Source organism: Pocillopora verrucosa, chromosome 10 (assembly GCF_036669915.1).
Source record: "Pocillopora verrucosa isolate sample1 chromosome 10, ASM3666991v2, whole genome shotgun sequence".
In the NCBI taxonomy this organism is placed as follows: domain Eukaryota; kingdom Metazoa; phylum Cnidaria; class Anthozoa; order Scleractinia; family Pocilloporidae; genus Pocillopora; species Pocillopora verrucosa.
This window is the reverse complement of record NC_089321.1, coordinates 10,075,064-10,094,434: the sequence shown is the minus strand read 5'-3', so window position 1 is coordinate 10,094,434 and position 19,371 is coordinate 10,075,064. Positions and strand designations below refer to the sequence as shown.

The 19,371-nt window shown below is 40.9% G+C and overlaps 1 protein-coding gene across 1 annotated transcript in view; it reads right to left on the bottom strand.

Moving 5' to 3' along the window:
* Positions 1–19,371, bottom strand: part of LOC131799125 (collagen alpha-2(I) chain) — a 37,833-nt gene that overhangs the window by 13,734 nt on the left and 4,728 nt on the right. The window contains exons 6-50 of the mRNA XM_066173746.1: positions 18,578–18,742; positions 17,413–17,973; positions 17,075–17,287; positions 16,236–16,579; positions 14,980–15,217; positions 14,461–14,477; positions 13,892–13,933; positions 13,737–13,790; positions 13,507–13,623; positions 12,947–13,009; positions 12,656–12,700; positions 12,366–12,419; positions 12,235–12,288; positions 11,540–11,593; positions 10,940–11,047; positions 10,035–10,079; positions 9,888–9,941; positions 9,279–9,323; positions 8,930–9,127; positions 8,274–8,327; positions 8,024–8,068; positions 7,507–7,560; positions 7,363–7,416; positions 6,891–6,944; positions 6,761–6,814; positions 6,378–6,431; positions 5,935–5,979; positions 5,616–5,669; positions 5,451–5,495; positions 4,901–4,954; positions 4,771–4,824; positions 4,556–4,609; positions 4,377–4,430; positions 4,046–4,099; positions 3,307–3,351; positions 2,713–2,757; positions 2,577–2,630; positions 2,356–2,409; positions 2,057–2,110; positions 1,807–1,860; positions 1,509–1,562; positions 1,212–1,265; positions 949–1,002; positions 374–427; positions 10–63 (exon numbers count right to left, since the gene is read on the bottom strand). Of these exons, the coding sequence (XP_066029843.1) occupies positions 10–63; positions 374–427; positions 949–1,002; positions 1,212–1,265; positions 1,509–1,562; positions 1,807–1,860; positions 2,057–2,110; positions 2,356–2,409; positions 2,577–2,630; positions 2,713–2,757; positions 3,307–3,351; positions 4,046–4,099; positions 4,377–4,430; positions 4,556–4,609; positions 4,771–4,824; positions 4,901–4,954; positions 5,451–5,495; positions 5,616–5,669; positions 5,935–5,979; positions 6,378–6,431; positions 6,761–6,814; positions 6,891–6,944; positions 7,363–7,416; positions 7,507–7,560; positions 8,024–8,068; positions 8,274–8,327; positions 8,930–9,127; positions 9,279–9,323; positions 9,888–9,941; positions 10,035–10,079; positions 10,940–11,047; positions 11,540–11,593; positions 12,235–12,288; positions 12,366–12,419; positions 12,656–12,700; positions 12,947–13,009; positions 13,507–13,623; positions 13,737–13,790; positions 13,892–13,933; positions 14,461–14,477; positions 14,980–15,217; positions 16,236–16,579; positions 17,075–17,287; positions 17,413–17,973; positions 18,578–18,742 (3,830 nt within the window). The remainder of the gene's footprint in view (positions 1–9; positions 64–373; positions 428–948; positions 1,003–1,211; positions 1,266–1,508; positions 1,563–1,806; positions 1,861–2,056; positions 2,111–2,355; positions 2,410–2,576; positions 2,631–2,712; positions 2,758–3,306; positions 3,352–4,045; positions 4,100–4,376; positions 4,431–4,555; positions 4,610–4,770; positions 4,825–4,900; positions 4,955–5,450; positions 5,496–5,615; positions 5,670–5,934; positions 5,980–6,377; positions 6,432–6,760; positions 6,815–6,890; positions 6,945–7,362; positions 7,417–7,506; positions 7,561–8,023; positions 8,069–8,273; positions 8,328–8,929; positions 9,128–9,278; positions 9,324–9,887; positions 9,942–10,034; positions 10,080–10,939; positions 11,048–11,539; positions 11,594–12,234; positions 12,289–12,365; positions 12,420–12,655; positions 12,701–12,946; positions 13,010–13,506; positions 13,624–13,736; positions 13,791–13,891; positions 13,934–14,460; positions 14,478–14,979; positions 15,218–16,235; positions 16,580–17,074; positions 17,288–17,412; positions 17,974–18,577; positions 18,743–19,371) is intronic.

Sequence of the window (19,371 nt, the reverse complement as noted above, 5' to 3'; positions counted from 1 at the left end):
TCACCTTACCTGGGTGCCTTGTTCACCTGCAGGTCCCGTTAGTCCTTCCTCGCCTAGCGATCCCTACGGTGTAAAAAAAAAAAACAGACTTAGTGTAGTTTTGGTAGTGGGGCTAAGCAGGGGAGGGAGGTCTGTGCACTCAGAAATATTTCTTTGAGTTCCCCCCTCCCCCTCCCCCTGCCCACGGCCTCTCTGGTAAACCCCCTGCGGTCTCTCATCGACGCAAAATGGATCCTTGCATATCTATGGTTTGCTATAAGCATATTTTGGAGCAAGCTTTGTACATACAAGTCTGTGACAGACTTGACTTTCAATTTAGAACTTTAATGGCAATCAATGATATAGGTAATGACCTAACATTCTGTGCGCATACTTTAATTCCTGGATTCCCCAGTCGTCCTTGATTACCAACAGGTCCAGCATTTCCCTGCAATGAACAATAAATAGGCAAGAAAAAGGATAACAATTAATGAATGTAATGGAACATAAGGAAACGTTTGTTTGAAAAATATGTCTCGCACCGGATATGGTCAGCCTTTCAAGTTTTCAACCCTCGTATTGCTAAAAGGAATTGTTAATTTGGATTTTGGAAAAACTATGAATTAGAAACCAAAGATGAGTTCACACAAAAAGATTTCAAAATGAATTCAAAACAATCCTTGTGGTTTCAATTTCTTCGTTATCTTCTTTCCTCGAGGCGTGTTTGTGATTTCAATGTTGTAAAAACTGCAGAAATATAGAAATACATATTCCGAAACTTCTGAGAAAAGGTTTCTTAGAAGTTTCGGAAAATGTAAACCGGTTTCAAGGAAGAAAATGTTTTTCTCTGGGATCAGAGTGAGCAATCCTGAGCAGATAAGATAGGCTCAGGTAGCCAATCAGGACATAAGATTTGTTCCATCTTACACGCTTACGGGGCAGGCCATGTAAACAAGTTGGCGCACTCACCTCGGGTCCTTCAAATCCGGGACCACCTTGGTCACCACTATCCCCACGCGGACCCTGAGGAAAAGAAACAAAAGTTTGTTAAAGATCAATGCTGTACGGGCGACATCAGGAACTAAAGAAAAAGAAATGATCTATGCATTAAGAGTTTCATCTAGGATAATTGAAAGCGAAAGAGGCCAAATTGTTGTCAGGTCTTTCATGTGAAAGTAAGCCCTAAGCAGAAAACCAAGTTTTACTCTTTATCAAAACTACCATTTACTCACCAAGTTGCCATTACTCCCTGGTAATCCTGGCAAACCACCTTCACCGGTCACTCCCTTATAAAATAAAGTACACAATTATGAAAAGTTCCTGATCTGGTGGCATTCATTTATTTCAAGTAGAAAGGGTAATTAAGAGCCCACTGAAAATATGGAAGGATCCTCCTCTCGTTGGCACAAATTTACACCAATGTGATAAGAATTTGATGAGGAAAAATAGAGACCGGACTCGAAAAGTAATGGACATCGAGCCTCTTTTACCCGGTTAATAAATGTAAACAGTTTGTTTCATTTCCATACTTTTTCTCCTCTGCTTCCTCTGTCGCCACGTGATCCCGGAAAACCATCCTCTCCCTAAAGATAACATCCAGCGAGATACATTAGAAAAAGAAGAATACCGTACCTGGTCGTTAAATAGAGAAAGTTTTTAATTCGTTATGTCTTATAATTCAGCTTGCTACAAACAAAATCGCAAAGAAAGGTGTTTTCCCGTCTTGTCACGAGCGTGGGACGAATTAAACTTAAGACCTCCGGATTCTGTGCTCCGATGCACTTTCACTTTTTCGCCGTTTCAAACGGAAGAAAAACCTTAACTTACTGATCGTCCGTTTGATCCTCGTTTCCCTCGCTTGCCATGGGGGCCTCTGATACCCTAAATTCCACAAAAACAAAGAATGAATCAATTTGTTACCGTTAATATGCGGTGGAATGAGGTCACGCTTCATAGCTACAAACCAGTGAATGACCATCCGCGTATTAAGTTGCGATTCACCGAAGAGAATAATTTTCATCAAGAAATAACATTGGGATTTACAGTATTTTATGAAACATTATAATAAGAATATTACCATTTCACCCTTGGAGCCTCCGTCGCCTGAATGACCAGGAGGACCTCTGGAACCCTGAAAAGGAAAATATTTGAAGTAAATATGATTAAAACAATTGACGCTTCATATAGTACTCGAACTACTGAATTTTTGCGGAATTTGCTCAGTTGTTCACGACGGACCGCATAACAATGAGAAACCCAGTTATTTACCCTCCGTCTTGCTACACTGCGGTACACTTTATCGTCATAGATCCTTTTCATGGTGCGATTAGACATAGGAAAAATAAAATGTTCAAAGCGAGGCATGGAATCACTTACTACACGTCCTATTGGACCCAGAATTCCAGGCTGACCCATCAGACCAGGCACTCCCTGTTGAAGACAAAAGGAAATATATGTTTGAAAATATAACAAAAACACTAAATGTGAAAAGTTTTTTCTTTTGAAAATAACATTTTACATAAGGCTAGAGTTTATGTAGTCTCCTTGTTCGGTCTCGTTTCGCAACGCGCCCTCGAAAAAAGAGAGTTGTAACTTACGATTCGTCCAGATTTTCCCTGGTCACCGCGTTCACCCGAGGCCCCGGGTACACCCTAAAATGAACAAGTGACATATAGAGAGCAGCACCAGTGAACATTATGATGACATAAATCTCGCAAAGACCAAAAAACTTACAACTTTTCCATTTGTTCCTTTGACTCCAGATTTTCCCATTGGTCCCTGCAATGCAACGTCCAAAACGAGAGAACTTTGTGGCGAAATTGATTTTGAAAATTTTGCATATGGGCAGTGTTTAAAAAATGCGCAGCTACCCTCATTCGAAATTAACAGTAATACGTATGAGCAGGAGTGATGTTTTTCTTGATCTTGGTACTGCAGGGGCCATAAACCTCACGGCTTCTGCGGGAGTTTCATTAAATGCCGTTGACCGGCAATCTTCCGTCGCCTATAAGACCTCTGACCGCTGTCTGTTGAGCCTGCGAGACATTTGTGCTTAAGCTTCGCCGCCTATTACACCATCGGCTGTGCTGAAGGAAAACGTTATTGAAGTCCCTGCTTCTGTTCATTCTCTAATCAATTATCCCAGCAATACGTGGGCAATCTATAATATTATTCTCAAGAGACCACATAGCCTTGGTTTAAAAATGAATTTGGCTCATTTGAAATGAAATGGCTCATTTGGTATGGTCAAGCTAATATATTAGTTTTATTTCAAACAGGAAATAGTGTAGACAAAGTCTCAGATTAAGACATTGAGTTCTCTCTGACCTGACTTCCCGGAACACCATTCAAGCCATCGTCACCTTTAGAACCCTAAATAAAAAGGAACAATTTTGATAGGTAAATTTTTTCGTTTGTCTCATGAGTCACTATCAATATCATATGGATATATCATTGGTTCAACTCCAGCCGTAAACCATCGCATTGGTTCTATCAAACAGGTGGTAATTGTAATTCGCCATTCTTAAGCAGACGTTTCCTTTCATCTCTTTACGGTGGCCAATTCACATTAACAACTAAATTGATAAGGCCAAATTATCTTGTATTATCAAAACCTTGATCATTGGATAATGCAATTCAAGAGTTTTCATTGGCTTAGCCATAATGTGTTATGAGCCATTATAACATGCGCGCGAATGAGGACGAGTGAAACCGGAAGTGTTTTAGTACGTTAATAGTTGGGAAGATTTATCTATATTTTGGGGCGTTTTTCACATCTCAATTATTCCACTCGCACTTGTTGGAAAGGAGATGATTATGACCAACTCGGTCTGTATCTCATATCCAACGCTCGCTCGTGGAAAACTTGTTAAAAAACCCCTGTCCTCTCCCTCCCTCCCCCCCCACTTCACCGACGCAGTACCACGGGTCAGGGGTAAAAAGATTGATACAACAATGACAACTTTCTGGGAACCATTATTAATAAAGTTTGTATTTTCTTTTCTGTAAACATTTTTTTGATAGCAGTTTGCTAAGTTCAACTTCATCTGTTTTGTCATACACTTACCTTTGCCCCAAGACTTCCGTCTTCTCCTTTTGACCCGGGGAAGCCTGGTAACCCCTGAAAGAGCAAATATGGTGCAACTCAAAAACTGAATTGTCTCATCTCAAAAGAAATTTTTCAAGTAAACAAGAGCAGAATGAATGACGAAATAAAATTCAGTTCATTTATCATCACGGCCATGATACACAAAAAATGTTTTAGTTTACAGCTTTCGTTCTCATTTTTTGAAGAAGTTCATACTTCTTTCCTAGAAATTTGAAATAAAGCAACACAACGATGGAGGGGACCTAACCTACAGAATGTTTATTAGGTACATGCAGAAAATACTCCTTACTTCTTCCCCGGGTGATCCAGTGTCACCTGCCTCACCAACTGGACCACTGGACCCCTGCGGAAAAAAAAAAACAACAACAACAACCCTTTAAACTGAACCGTTGGCTCATCTGAAATATATAGAATGTACATGATATGTTCACATCGACAATTCAATCTAAGGGTTTTGTTTCCAGTTACCTGCTGACCAGCTACTCCAGGTGCGCCTACTGTTCCACTTAGCCCTAGAGCTCCCTGCAGCAACAAACGGAGAACAACAATGTCACTTTTTCAATTCATGATCGTTCTCTATGCAGAGTTGTCCTTGGTCAGTGGCTTCGAACAAAAATGGTGGAGGCAAACTTCACCGCATTACAGCTGTTGTTTTTGTATTTATAAAATTTATGCAAACAAACCTTCGGTCCCTCGGGTCCTGTCTCTCCCTGTTCTCCAGCATCTCCAGGTTTTCCCTACAAGGTAAGCAAATCAATTCCGTCCTATTGAAAGGATCCTGTCAATCAACACAAAAGTGATGTAAACTCGCACCTTCTCGCCTTCGGTTCCAACTGGACCCGGTGTACCTGCGCTTCCAGGGGCTCCCTGAAAGGCAAAAAGAAGAAGAAGAAATGATGCACATGTTTACGATCAGGTGCTGCACACGTTTACGATCAGGTGCTGCACACGTTTACGATCAGGTGCTGCGCACGTTTACGATCAGGTGCTGCACATGTTTACGATCAGGTGCTGCACACGTTTACGATCAGGTGCTGCGCACATCACTGACACGCGAAATTTTAGGCTCAAGTTATGTGGAGACAAGGTTTGTGCCTCCTAAAGTTACTTTTTTGGCAACGACTGAATTTGTTGCTAGCGAATGGACTTCTGAACTCAGGAAAATAACGTTTCTTTTTTAAGTGCTGTAGAAGAAAAAACAAATATACATTCAGTTCACAAACGGGGTCCCCATTCTCCAACAACCACACAATAATTCTATCTTTCTATCACTGATCTGATCTATTTCCATGTACAATCTATTCCATTCCTTTTTGCAAAGCGTTCAGATTAACCGAAAAAATTATCTAAACTAGATAAATACCATAGGACCGTCTTCACCAAGTTTGCCAGAATCTCCTTCCTCGCCCTAAAAAAATATCCAGGTATAATATAAATGATTTGTCATTCGATGACCAACTCTTTTCCTCTCCAATTAACGAACGTTAAATTAAAGTAAACAAAAACCAGAGTAACCTGTTTCTCTTACATGTAAACCGGGTGAACCAGATCGACCCGTTCTTCCAGCCAACCCTTGCGGCCCCTAAAGGAAAAAAAGATTTAACAAAAAAGAAAACATTGTTATAAACTCCGGAGAAAAAATTCACGCATTTGGAAAGATATTTTTTTCCCTTGCATTTGAAGTAAAGACGCGAAGAATTTGACTCAGCTTACGTTTTAACAACCCAATTAGTAAAGAAATTCCTGCGATAGCTCAGGGAAGAACTCCTATTATTGTTTTAAACGCTAGACAAGTTCACAAAGTTCATGCTATTGCTGTTGTTGTTTTGTTGTTATGGGTTGCCTACCTGTTCTCCCTTAACACCACGAGGTCCATAATCTCCCATGTCTCCCTAGCAGGCAAATAAATTGTGTTCAGCATGACTGAGCAGACATGTAAAGGCTACGTTAAATTATGGTGAAGTTATTTACCTGCTGGTTATGACGCATTTTGATGTGTTCTTACTTATGCTCAACTGGGTATTAAATCATGGAGGACATAAAAATTTGGTGGGAACATCAGTGACACATTCGGCTGCGCCTCGTGCGCCTCTTTTTTTGCACGGTTCTCACCCACATTTTGATGTCATCCGTGATTTACTACTGAATAGACGCACAACAACATGGAACCTATTTTCTAAATGGTTAAAAAAAAGTGTTAAATGTTTAGGGTTGTTTCATTCGTTTCTGTCATAGTTCACAGCTGAGTATACAGGACTCTTAACATCCCCTCTGCAACATTTGAACATACCCTTTCACCTTGTCTTCCCGAATAACCTGGTGGTCCATTTATTCCAGGCACTCCCTAAAATAAAAAATAGCAACACTACAAAGGTAAATACGTACTTAAAAACCGCGTTCGAGGTCCGTACTGTAAGTTATGGACCGAGTTTTTCCTCATCGGATTTATGTATATATACATTCGAGGCGAAAAACCAATTTTCGTAACTTACGGCACGGACCAATAACACGAAGAGCTTAAGATATTTATCTCTGAATTCAAATGGAGAGAGAAGATTTCAATTCGAACAAATTTTTTTTAACTCAGCGGGCCGTATGGTGAAATATGAACGACTTAATTGACTAATCATACCGCACGTACTGAGAGAGAGATATAATACTGAGAAGCCTTACCTTTACACCACGTTCCCCAGGTGATCCCAGGAGCCCTTGCGATCCAGCTGGTCCCTGTAGGATAGTCAGCGCTCTAATTTTTTTTAAAAATCAAAATACTTTGAGAGACACAATGATGAAGTATACTTACCCTTGAACCGATAATACCCATGGTGCCTTTGGGGCCGGTGTCACCGTGAGCTCCCTGCAAAGTTAACATAGTAATTTACAGGAGCTGGCGTTGTTTCTGCTGACCTACGTCTCTATATGTTTGGAAGTTTTCAACGAGAAGAAAGTTTCTTTAAGAGGAAGAGATGCTCAGGACGGGCAAGATTAATTTAACACATATTGCAAATGACCAACTTGTCAAAATTACATTGAATTTTTCAAAATGCAAAAAAAACAGCGAAGTTTTTCCTTTAAGTAGAGACAATCTGGAGGCATACTTGAACACCAAACGCAATCGACATAAACGGCAAACAAAAGTGTTTTTACCCACAAAAATGACATGCTATTTACAAAAATAAACGTTTAGATTAAAGAATTGAGCTAAATTCAAGATAGTCTAGTACGCAATTTTGTTAAAAAAACAGCTAAACTTTGTTAGAATAACTGGTTCTTACCCTTTTCCCTCGAGGTCCAGGCCTTCCATGTGATCCACGTGTCCCATTGTTACCCTGAAACCGTAAGTTGTAATTATTTTCTAATGATAAGAGTACAAATTGAAAATTAGCCAAGGAGATCTTTGCTTATTGTCAAGGTTTTACCGGTTTTCCTTTTGCACCAATTTCTCCTCTCTTGCCTGGAATCCCTGGATTTCCCTAAAAATAAAATACGATAAAAGAAGCCGACATTAAACTGGTCACTTGCTTCCGTTGGTAAATCTTGGTTCTTTTTATTGACAACTATGAAAAGCGGTTGCTTGAGTTGCTCCTCTCCCTTTGCTTGATTTAACAAAACGGCGCTCCAAACCACCCTTAATTTAGTCTAATATTTAATGTAAACGTTGATTTTCTGAGCCTTGACGCGAAGGCTTTATAGTGACAACAGAACAACCATCTTTTTTCTTAAAACAACCTGCACTTAAATAAGTCTCAAGACCCAGTAACTGTCTGAAACCACGGCTTAAATTGAACTTCGTTTAAGCTACCAGATAGTAGTATTTGTAAGACTTATACTTAATGAATGCTATAATCTTTATTTCCGCTGATTTTCTCTCTTATATTTCAGTAAATCTAAGTCCACCCAGGTCTTGTGATCTACTATGACCATCCAATTACATACCGTGGATCCTTGGTATCCAATGGGTCCCTCGGTACCAGTGCTACCCTGAAGCAAACACATATGAAGACTGTACTATAGCTATCAAAACGTCCCGATTTACAATAAATAATGAGGCAAACGAACAAACGCATCCTTTCTAACAAAGTACTTCTTAGCCAGAGTTGACACTAGATTAGATATTCATGTTCCCTCTTATGATCTTCGAACATCCAAACTGTAGTGATCTAAAACAAATGAAATTCATACTTACTCCCCGACCTTCGAGTCCTTGTGCGCCCATTTCTCCGGGAGATCCATTATCGCCCTGATAAAAATATCACCAGCACCGTCGGCGTAATTAGTTTAATTTAAGCTATTACAATCGACACTTTCGTGAGTATGAATAACGTGCGTGATATGTACCATTACAGGCATAACTGGGATAAGTTTGGCCATCATATCTCATTATTGTATGTTTCGAAACATACATTGGTAAGGAACATTAATGGAAAGTTTTTAAAAAAATTGTTTGATAACTTTCTTTTGTGAGGTATCACCTTGAGGCAGAGCTCAAACTCTGTAACACGTTCTCTTGTATGAAGAAAGAATAACAAAGATGGTACATGGTTCTCTTCATTTCGACGCTAAACCACTTGTTGGCTATAGAGCCGCATGCGGGAGTTTTTTGACGGCTTGTCGATTTTTCATTTAGCGAGAACAAATTTTTGCAGCTCGAGATGACTGAAATTTCTGAGATAACCCGCCCTAAAGCTTTCGCGTCATCATATTACAAGGTATCTGCCATATCATTTGCAATACACACGAGTGAAATGTCTATCAAATAACCCGTAGAAATCAAAGGAAAGTATCATACGAATACTTACGAAAAACATTAAGTAAGCAATACAAGAACATAGTCTTACTCACGATGGAACCTTTTCCTCCAATTGGTCCCTGTTCTCCAATCTCTCCATCACTTCCCGCCGTCCCCTTCAGCCCCATAGGTCCTGTATCACCGCTGTCGCCTTGGTAGCCCGTATATCCGACCAAACCAGGCGTCCCGCTTTCTCCTTTCTGTCCCACAACTCCTGGGATACCCGGAGAGCCTGGCTTACCAGCGGCGCCCTTAACAAAAGCATTCAAATGAAGAATGGAATATAAGACTGCAAATTGTGCCGGGAGTCCGAGGGGGAAGGATGTGAAAGAGGGGTGGGAATGGAGGGAGTCTCGTACCCCTCTTAGTTTTGGAAATCGTTAAATACTGGTACCCGCTTACCTGGTCACCTTCCTCGCCTTCCACACCTTTAGCTCCAGAAGAACCCTAAGTCCAAAAAAATTGAAATCTCAGTGCATAGAATCTTCCAAAAACATTGAACTTGGATATGAACAAATCGCAAGTTAACAGCAGAGAATTTCCAAAGGTCGTCTTTATTTCTGATGAGGATTGCCTATCATTTTCAACGCTTATGTCAATTAAGCGTTTGAAATGCCAGTGTAACGATTAAGGTGATTTTTATAACCTGTTTCGTGATGTTTGAGTGTGTGCAAAGTCAAATCAAGGACAACGCATATGAGACCGGTAAAGGGCCGGACGGGTTGACGTGAGCCGATCCAGAAGAAGCCGTTTGGCCCCGCACTCACACGGCTCTGTTGCATTTTCCATAAACTAAAATTATCATAGGACGTACACTAACAACAGAACAGAAATGAGGAAAGAAGTCACGCTTTACGATGATTTGTGATTTTCTTGTTCTGACTTAGAGAACTAAAGAACAAGTTTTAATTGTGAAAAAGTTTGTTTTTTAGCAACAACTACTACAGGAATGTAGTAGCCTTCCCGTCCAGCCTTCCCACACAATCAATAAGTACATCATGTTTTACTTACAGGAGATCCCGTGCTTCCTTGTTTTCCCATAATTCCATGAGGCCCCTTGTTTCCCTGAAAAGACCAAGTAACAATAACTCTTAGCACGCGCAAACGTTTCTCTTTAAGTGATTAGAAGTATAGGAAAGCAGATTTTCCTAAACTCACGGGTTTCCCGTTGGTTCCTGGAGCGCCATTTAGACCTCGCATTCCCTTGAGGACGAAAAAAGCTGATGATTAGACCTAACTTATTTCACTGACCTGTATTTCCAGTCCACAGACGATCACTCCATAAACTGGTTTCCCATCAATTATTTTGAAAAATGATTAAATATTTTTAGCGACTCGTCCAAAGCGCTGACGCCACTTCCCTCATCAATGTTATTGCCTTATGGGTGCATTACAACGTAAGTCAAAGTGGAGATGGAAATAAACCCAATTCACATAAACTGGATTCTAAACATACTTCAGAAGACTCGCCACAATGATGCAGTTTATGGTTGAAGGTATAAGCGATGATACGTTTAGGTTGATTCGGTTTACAATTTACAGAGATACAAAATTACTGATGGATGCACTGATATGGTTTTTAATATATAGATTTAGCCAAGCCTAAAACCGGAGCCAGGACTAGAACCTGGGTCGTCCGACTCGGAGCCCAGTGCACTGACCACTGGACTCTGGACAAAGCCGTGGCGTTGGCGTGCCCGCGGTATAGTTGTCCACGCATGTTAAAAATAGCACCTTGTACGGTCGTACGGTCGTACATCCAAATTTTTTCGGCTTGATGGGTTACTACTATTTTGTATAATTATGGGGCTACGCTCTGCGAGCTCTGCTAAAACTAGAGAAAGAACGAAAGCAAATACAGCAAACAAAGGAGAGTGCAGTGAATGACTAAGCCTGGAAAAACCATCTAAAAAAGAGAATGAATCAACGTAAGCCCGTTTCCTCAGGTCAAAATTAGAGAATTACCTTGGACTTCTGCTCGCTTTCGTAGATTAATTTCAACTAAACGGTTGCCTATATGAATTAGCGTTTTTCCTTTTCCCTTTTCGTAACCAAGCGCTTACCGACTCTCCTTCCTCTCCCCGTTCTCCTCTCGGACCAGTTCGACCGCGACGACCTTTATGTCCTTTGAGGCCTGAGTGCCCCTCCTCTCCAGAGTCACCTGACTGGCCCTGATAAAATTTACATGCAAAATAAGAAATAAGCAAATTTAATTTTAAAGTCGAATTTCAAAACCCGCACTCCCGCTAACTTGAAGCTCGCATCTTTACACGGATTGCCGTCACATATCGATCGTAATGTCCTCGGTTAAACCCAAACCGATGATGACACGAACATTCAGCAAACTCAAAGCAGTTGTCGTTCCCCTAAAGATAATTTTCTTTACATTTCTATCTTCGATAATTCGGATCATGTCCGTCAATTCGTGACATTAAACTCATTGCACTGTTGTACAAAGTGTCGAATTTAAAGTGAAGTACTCGTGAATCTTTATTGGTTAACGCTTTCTATAAAACACTCTGTTTTCACTCGACAACTCTTCCTTGTAATAAAATTTGTTTAAAAATTTGGATGCACTGTAAATGAATGCTTTAAACAGCAGAATAACGACGAGGCTGAATCATAATGATACTTGTACAGAAATTTTCTTAACAGCCTCTTACTTTCTCTCCAGGCTCTCCAAGAATGCCAGGGTTTCCTCTTTTTCCTGGTGCCCCCTGAACAATAAAACGCAAATAAAGTAAGGTGACACTCGCCAAAGATTGTTTCTCTATAGTGATGACGCCAGGGTTGTTATTAGAAGTGCAGAGTGATACGATCCGGTGAAAATAAAAAAGATAGACTGATATCACCTCTGACTTCGTCGCCTATGATCGAATGAAAACTAGATTATTGTATTTGCACGGAGACTCAGAGAAACTAAGAATAAACAGTGTGACTGGTTGCCTCTTCTGGAGTTTCTGCATGCAACTTCGACTATTTAGTAATCACAAGATCATGAGCGCTCGTACTACTCCGAAAAACAAAACTAAAAAACCATCCTTAGAGAGCGGAAAAATAGTTATTGTAATAGAAGATGAATTCCACTCAGGGTTTGCCTTAATCTGCTCCAGGCTCTCAATCAATGGACACGACTGAAATAGGGCGCCAGTGACGACTGGCAACATTCCGCCATTTTTCGCCTGCCCATGCCACCTCTTTTAAATTGGTACCCCTAACGAATGACCTGACACAGAATATGTTTGTGGAGGAAAGAACATAAATTTTAAAAGAACGAGAGGGATGTTTCTCTGAAACCCAGTGGAAACAGTGAAAGTTACGAGTATGAGAAAAGTAAATAACTGTTTTTCGGTCTTACTTCTTTTCCACGTCTTCCCGGCCGACCAACTGGTCCTATCAAACCAACTTGGCCCTACGAAAAAAGATAATTGACATCAGTTTTTCGGAGTCGTCTTTTCATCAACCTTTCTCTTCCTCATAACTTCTTACCTTAGATCCTCTGACTCCTATGCGGCCTCGATTCCCTGGGATACCTGGGGGACCCTGAGAAATACAGAGACACGCGATTCACATCGAATAAAAATGCACTTCAGTGAAATGCAGAAAAATTCAAGAAATTAATCCACGTTTTTTTGAAAGATTCAAGGCTAATTCGCGCACCCACCATTTAATTACATAACTTCCGTGAAGATATGTAAGACATTCGTCATATACCAGCCTGTTCTGCAGGCAGGTATATGACGAATTCTGAAGGCCAGCATAAAGTAAAAACAACTTACTCGAGGTCCCCGCGGACCAGGCATTCCAGGACGACCTGGGGGTCCCTGTATCAAGAGAAATAACAAAGCTTTTCCAAGAAAGGTAAATTATTAAATCATCAACATCATTTCATTTTCGAGTAAGTGACGCAACGGAATAAAACTAAGACCACAAAAATGAACCGAAAGTCAGTGTTCATGGTCATAACCCGGCAGTGATTCACTTCGATTCAGATCCAAGCGTCCCGTCCATTCCAATTTTGCCACGATCAAAAAGCATTCTAATAGCTATATTAAATCACATTGCGGTACCTGTCTAGCTTGTTGTTGCTGTCTGGGAAGGATCACAGGCGGCACAGCGGGACCTTTCTCATTCTAAGAAAAGAAAAAACAGTTTGTCTTGAATCCACCATTTATACAGAGAACAAAATTTGTTCATAAGATCAAGTGGCCAATGTGGGTCTGTGTTTATTCTCGCTTTCTGCAGCACTAAGTTACTTCTCTGATCGCCATACATTTTCTGAGGCGCTGACGAGGAGAATTTGTTTAACGATCAATAGCTCCTTAAGTTGGTGATCATTTTCTTTATTTTCACGACCTTAATGTTTGATTCAGGGGTGATATTGTAAGGAGAAATTAGATGCTAATCACTCTTCGGGATCAAAGGGTTAAGGCGATACTCTAATTGCTTTTATATTTTTCTAGGATACAATTTGCTTGTTTAGGTACAATTACGCTTGAAACTTTTAGCCATGTAGTTCGTGTACAAAAAACCATGCCCTGTTTACAGTTAGCAAAATCTTCAAAATGATTTACTCATTGAAATCACGCACAACACGATTATACCACACAGCACACCAAACAAACCTTACATTTGCAGGTCCTTTCTCCCCCTGGGGCCTCAGCGAACCTATGTTTCCCCCTCCTCCTCCACCCGGTGGTCCCGGTGGTCCCGGAGGTCCGGGAGGCCCTGATTCTCCGGCTTCTCCCTAGAAACGGACAAAGCAACAGGAAGTGAAAAGACGGGATAGCGCGAAATTATATTTATTTTCCCTTTAAAAATAACGATTAAAACAGCAATAAGTTTCTCAATGAGAATCACCGGCTCTCCGGGGTCCCCTGGATCGCCTCTTGGTCCGGTTGGTCCCTCTGGACCCTAAAGAAATTGAAAGATGTTTATATGAAACTTCTTCTATATGTGGAATGCACTCAGTCGTAAAGTGCTTCTAAGAAGTAATGTAAGACATTTATGCTCACAGGGGAACCAGCGGGTCCGGGATCACCAGGTGGTCCAATGATCTTCAAAAACAAAGAATTGACAAAGAATTAGGCGGCAAATAAAATATTACTGCTTATTTAAAGGAGGAAGAAAGGCAAAACAAGAAAAAACTAACCAATTTTCAACCTGTTTATTTTAACTATTATACACTTTGTTTTTGACATGGAAGGCAGCACCCTTATCACAGAGTTACACCTTTGATACTATGTGATACTGGATTTATCGACTTCTTGATTTCCTGGCAGCAATTTGCCAGGGAATCGAGAGACCTTTCAGAGCGGCATACATGTGCAAACATGTACACTTTTAAAAGTATGGCTAAAATATTTCGGTCAATTCAAAGCCAAAAAAACATTTATATACCACTGTAACAGAATTAAGCACTCACCTGTGAACAATCGTGAGGAGCATTACAGAGGCGTTAGCGTTACTTATCGTTTTGAAACGTAACATTGACACTCTGTCTGTCACGAATTCCCGGCGAAAGATTAAAGATGAAAATCAGCAGACATTGATTCGACAGAAGAAATACACACTGTGTACTTACCGTTGACATTTTCTCAGCTGAAAGAGGAAAACCAGAAGGAGAGAAAATTAAAAGTCTATGTTAAAGAAAATTGATTATTCTCCTTTAAACATCGAAAGTGGACCTGAACAGACCGCAAAGTAACTGATGCGGAATGACAGCCTCACAAAAACGATGATGTACACTTCCCTTTATTGTCTACCGCTGAGAAAAAAATTTACACGGCAACTAGAGCACTCAACCTCCGCCAAGTAAGCGTGTTGTAAGAGCAAAACCATCGTAAGCAAAGCTGCCAGTCAGCAAAAACAAAATACCTATTATGAACCAATGAGAAAAGGAACAAACGAATTGCTTGAAGCGCGGGAAAACGCTTGTAACCGTGTCGCGAACGGACTCAGTGTTGCATCTGATCGGTTGAAAAAACGGAGCGAGTTTCAACGCAACTGATAGATCGTGGCGAAACAAAGGGAATGCCAAGAAGGATTGTTTTTAGTGGTAAACGAAAAATTATTCTAAACATTTGGAATATTTCTATCCTACCTCCTTCACAGACTGTGTCCGTAATTGCCCGCAAGCTGGGTCGTAAGCCGCCAGAGGTGGTCGTCAAAAACACGTTGTTTTCAGCTGGTGGCGACACCATTTGAACAAGAGTGTCCAAATCCGGGTCTTCACCGATCGCTATCACAAACAAGTCAGCAGGCATGGCTCTGATATCGATAGCGGCATCGACAGCCGCCATGGGGTCCGACAGATTTCCCGCAGTTATAAGAACGACTGTCTAAGGAGAGATATCATTTTAGTATTAACCCTTCACTATCCAACAAAAATTATCATATACTAACGACACATAGTTCCTGGCTGGTATGGCACGGCGTGTCGTTTTGTCGTCTCGTGTCGCTAGGAGACTCACGAGACACCTTGTAGGATTTTTAGGCAAACATGTTGGGTATTGCAGTCACTTTCCCGTTATTATAGCAGTCAAGATGTTAACAGTTATAATAACTGTGGGATTTAGCGGTGGACATTCCACGAGGTGACACTTCTTCTCCACAGTTTCCAAGTGGAATTGGATTTTGGAATGTTGGTTTTGGTGGAGGAAGGAAAACCGTTGAAACCGAAAAAAAGACCCACAGCACTGGGACGAGAACCAAAAACAAACTCAACCCACATCTGATACCAGGTCCTCTCGCCACTGCAGCGAGAAGTAAGGGCTCTAACAACTGCGACATCCTGGCCACCATCCTATTACAGGTATTACAAAATTGGGCACTATTGTCGAAAATCGGATACTAGAGTCTAAAATCGGAAACTAGTGTCCAACATCGCACACTATTGTCTGAAATCTAAAGTCAAACTCTGGTGTCCAAAATCAAACTCTAGAGTCCAAAATTTATAACTGAAATCGGACACTAGTGTCTGAAATCTGACACTGGTGTCTAACATCGGACACTTGCGTCAGATACTAGTTTCCAAAATCGAACACTTAAGTCCAAAATCAGACTCTAGTCTCTACAATCGGACACTACAGTCATGTCTAAAATCGGTCACTTGTGTCCAAAATCGGACACTAGTGGCGATGGAGGAATCTAAAGTTACCTAACTGACCACTTTTTTTCTCTTTGTCTCAACCACTTGTCTAATTGTAGACAAGGGACTTATTTGTTTCTCTGCCGTTTGTTCATAATAATTTTAAGGGAGTCATACTCATGGCATGAGTTAGGCACCAAGAAGTATGTTAAATAAGGGTCACATCCCCTCCACCTCCCCCTCAGGACACAAACACCAGAGCATATCACCTTATTGGTTCCATTCCGTGCCCCATTTCTGTCACCATAAACTGTCTTGAACACCTCTGTCAATGCAGTGTTTGTTATCACAGCATTCCCACTCTCCAAGGCAATCTTGTCGATTTCATCCGTGATTGTTCGTTTATTGAGAACAGAGCCACTGTAGGAATCAAGCCGAGTATGAACAACTGGCGTGGTTCCATAGCTAACAATCGCCACATGCGTCCCTCCCTCGCGGATATCAAAAGCATTGATGAACTGCTTGCTGAAGTCTTTTACTTGCTCAAACTGTTCTTCGCCAATTCGAGCTGAATTTTCTATCGCTATCGTCAGATCAAATTGTTTGTTGCAAACTGGCATGAACAAATTAAACAAATATGGACAATAATAAGTAATTACAATAATATCACAATAAGTTATTACAATAATAAGCTGCTCTTAATCAAATTAAAATATGGAAGAAAAGGTTTAAGATTTCAGCTAAAACTACGCAGAAACAAAGCTCGCGAATCACTTGCAAAAATTACTCAACCATTATGTGTTCCGTCAAAAAACCTAGTTCGGTTAAATAACAACATTTCCACTTGTCTGTTAAGTATTTACACCGTTTGTCACCTTTTCCGCACTGAATTAACACTTTTCCGTGCCATACTGCCTTTCCTCTGCATGGCTTTTAGTGAAACCCGCATTTCTTACAGCAAATCGGAATTAATCGGAATTTTGCCAGGTTTATTATTAAAGAAAGTAAAGGCCTTTAGTTCGATCTCTCGTGAGGGATTCAGACTCATCCTTTCTCCCATTTTTGTGATAACTGAATAACCTTTTTCTTCATTAAAATCAATACTTACCATTCTGTGGCTCGAGGCAAACTTGAAAGCAGCCGGTTTGCGGATCCAAACAGCACTTCGTCTCCCCAGGACAGTCCCAATCATAATTTTCCGAGAATCCACTTCCGTTTGCCGACAAGCCACAGACTATGGTCTCTTCCGGGTCTGGCTGCTCCACTTGGCACGCAAGTGGGTCTGGGGTCGCGTCAACTGCTGGACATTTTCCGGGCTTCTCTGAGAGGAAATGTCAAATAGTAGATAAACAGACAAATCTCTGGCCACATGAAGAGTTCCGTGAAGGTATTGATGCAAAATTAGTGAATAAAGACTCGCAGGGGAAATTTAATACCTACACTAACCTGTACACATTTTTCGCGACAAATCTTCTAACACTATGGGACCCAATTGACTCGGCTCCGCGGCTCTGTAGATGAAACGACTGTCGCCTGCTAGCTTTTGAATAAAAGCCCCTGGGACGCCCCTATTTGTTCCTATGGCAACAAAGGTCACGCCCAAATCACGTAGTTTTTTTCCAGCACCCTCCAGGACTTTGAACTCCGCAGTTGGGCCACCGGAGCTTACGAAGACAAGGTATCGTGGATGTCCATGTCTAATTCCTCCTGCCAAGCTGAAAATCTCCTCTTTGGTCGTGTTCAGAGCAGCGTCCACTCTGCGTTCAGAGTCATTGCGTTTAGCTATATTATCTATGAGGTTTTCCAGATAAATTTGGTCGCGAAATCTGCGAAAATCTGTAATTACATTTGCAGTGTTGCCATATTCAAGTAAGGAAAACCGAACCTCCGAACTTGCAAGTTGGTTGATGAATTGCTTCAGAAATCGTTTCACGTTGTTGAATTCGCTGCTGGTTGTGGCGTCGGAATTGTCCACCGCAATGGCAACATCCATTGGAACAAAGCAATCTGTTGGAATTAAAAGTACCATTTATGAAACACACAATTAATTCTGAAGCCTAGACCCCACAATAATATTTAAATTAATTCATTCCAATGGTCACCTGGGTCGTACGAGTGTAAGTCAAAAGAAAGTGGGTCGAGTACATCAAATAGAGGCTCCTTGTAAAATTGTCGCAAAAAAAAAACCCAGGAGTACAAAAGGCTATCTGCGAACTGTCAGGGAAATCTTACAAAACGCTGGGAAGTGACCTCCGATGAAGTAAGATATAGCGTGTTCCAGACGTTCAATGAGTAAAACGGAGTGAAATAGCGAACAGCCCAACAATAGCAGCTAAGAGAAAAAGAGAGATGTTTGGTTCGAGTTGCGAAGTTTATTATGCAATCCAACCCAGACCTCCCTCGGCTCTTCACTCCTACTCACATTGTTGACCATCGCGCTTCGTTTTAGAGACTGAACGCCTGGAACAGGCTAAGTAATATCCCATCTAGAGAGGAGTAACACTAATCCCAGTCGCTTCATCCCATAGAAGCTTTGATTAGCTCCCGGAGGATACTCAACTAAGTAGATATGTTTATGATATCTGAAATTTTGTTTACGTTAAATCCATACTTCTGATTTGCCCCAGACATTGCCGTCCACCACAGCTGTTCGGGCAACACAGTGGGGACCCCCCACCCGAGTTACAACCTGCATCGACTTCACATTCTTCCTTGAGAGTTCTTGGACAGCCCAGTGAAGGCAGTAGAGGGGGAAGAGGACATTTGCCAACTTTGCCTGCAAAATATAAAACCATCAACAGCATTGAAGACCCATTGAAGACCCCCCTTTGTCACGACTTCCTTCCTTCCCAAGGCTAAGGTTGAGAAAGCTGTCGCGTTGTGAATACAATGTTATAGAAATAACCCTAATTCCCAAGATCTGATTGTCAATTCTCCCCTCTAACTTCTACACATTTTCTTGTAAATCAGTAACGAGAACTTGTTTTCAAAGTTTAAATTAGTAACGAGAACTTGTCTTCAAAGTTTAAATTAGTAACGAAAACCTGTTTTCAAAGATAATGTATGGATGTCATAGAGAGAGGTTACATGTTCATCACTTCTGAGAGTTAATGGTTGATGTCAGGATTTTTCAATTTGTATAAAATCTTGCCAGCTTAATCTCTGAGTTCGTCACTTGCAATCACTGTTAAAATCCTTTCACTTTTAAGATCTCATCAGTAATTCTCCTTACTGTCTGCCATACGATTCTCACCGTATCTATTTTTTTCATCTACCTAAGTTTGCGGATCGCGTTAAGGTGCACGAACTAACAGTCAAAACATTCGCTCGAGTCACAAGTAAACAGAAAGACCGTAAACGGTGGTTTATTTCATCTTAAATACTCAGTTTTTCTGCGAGGTTCAA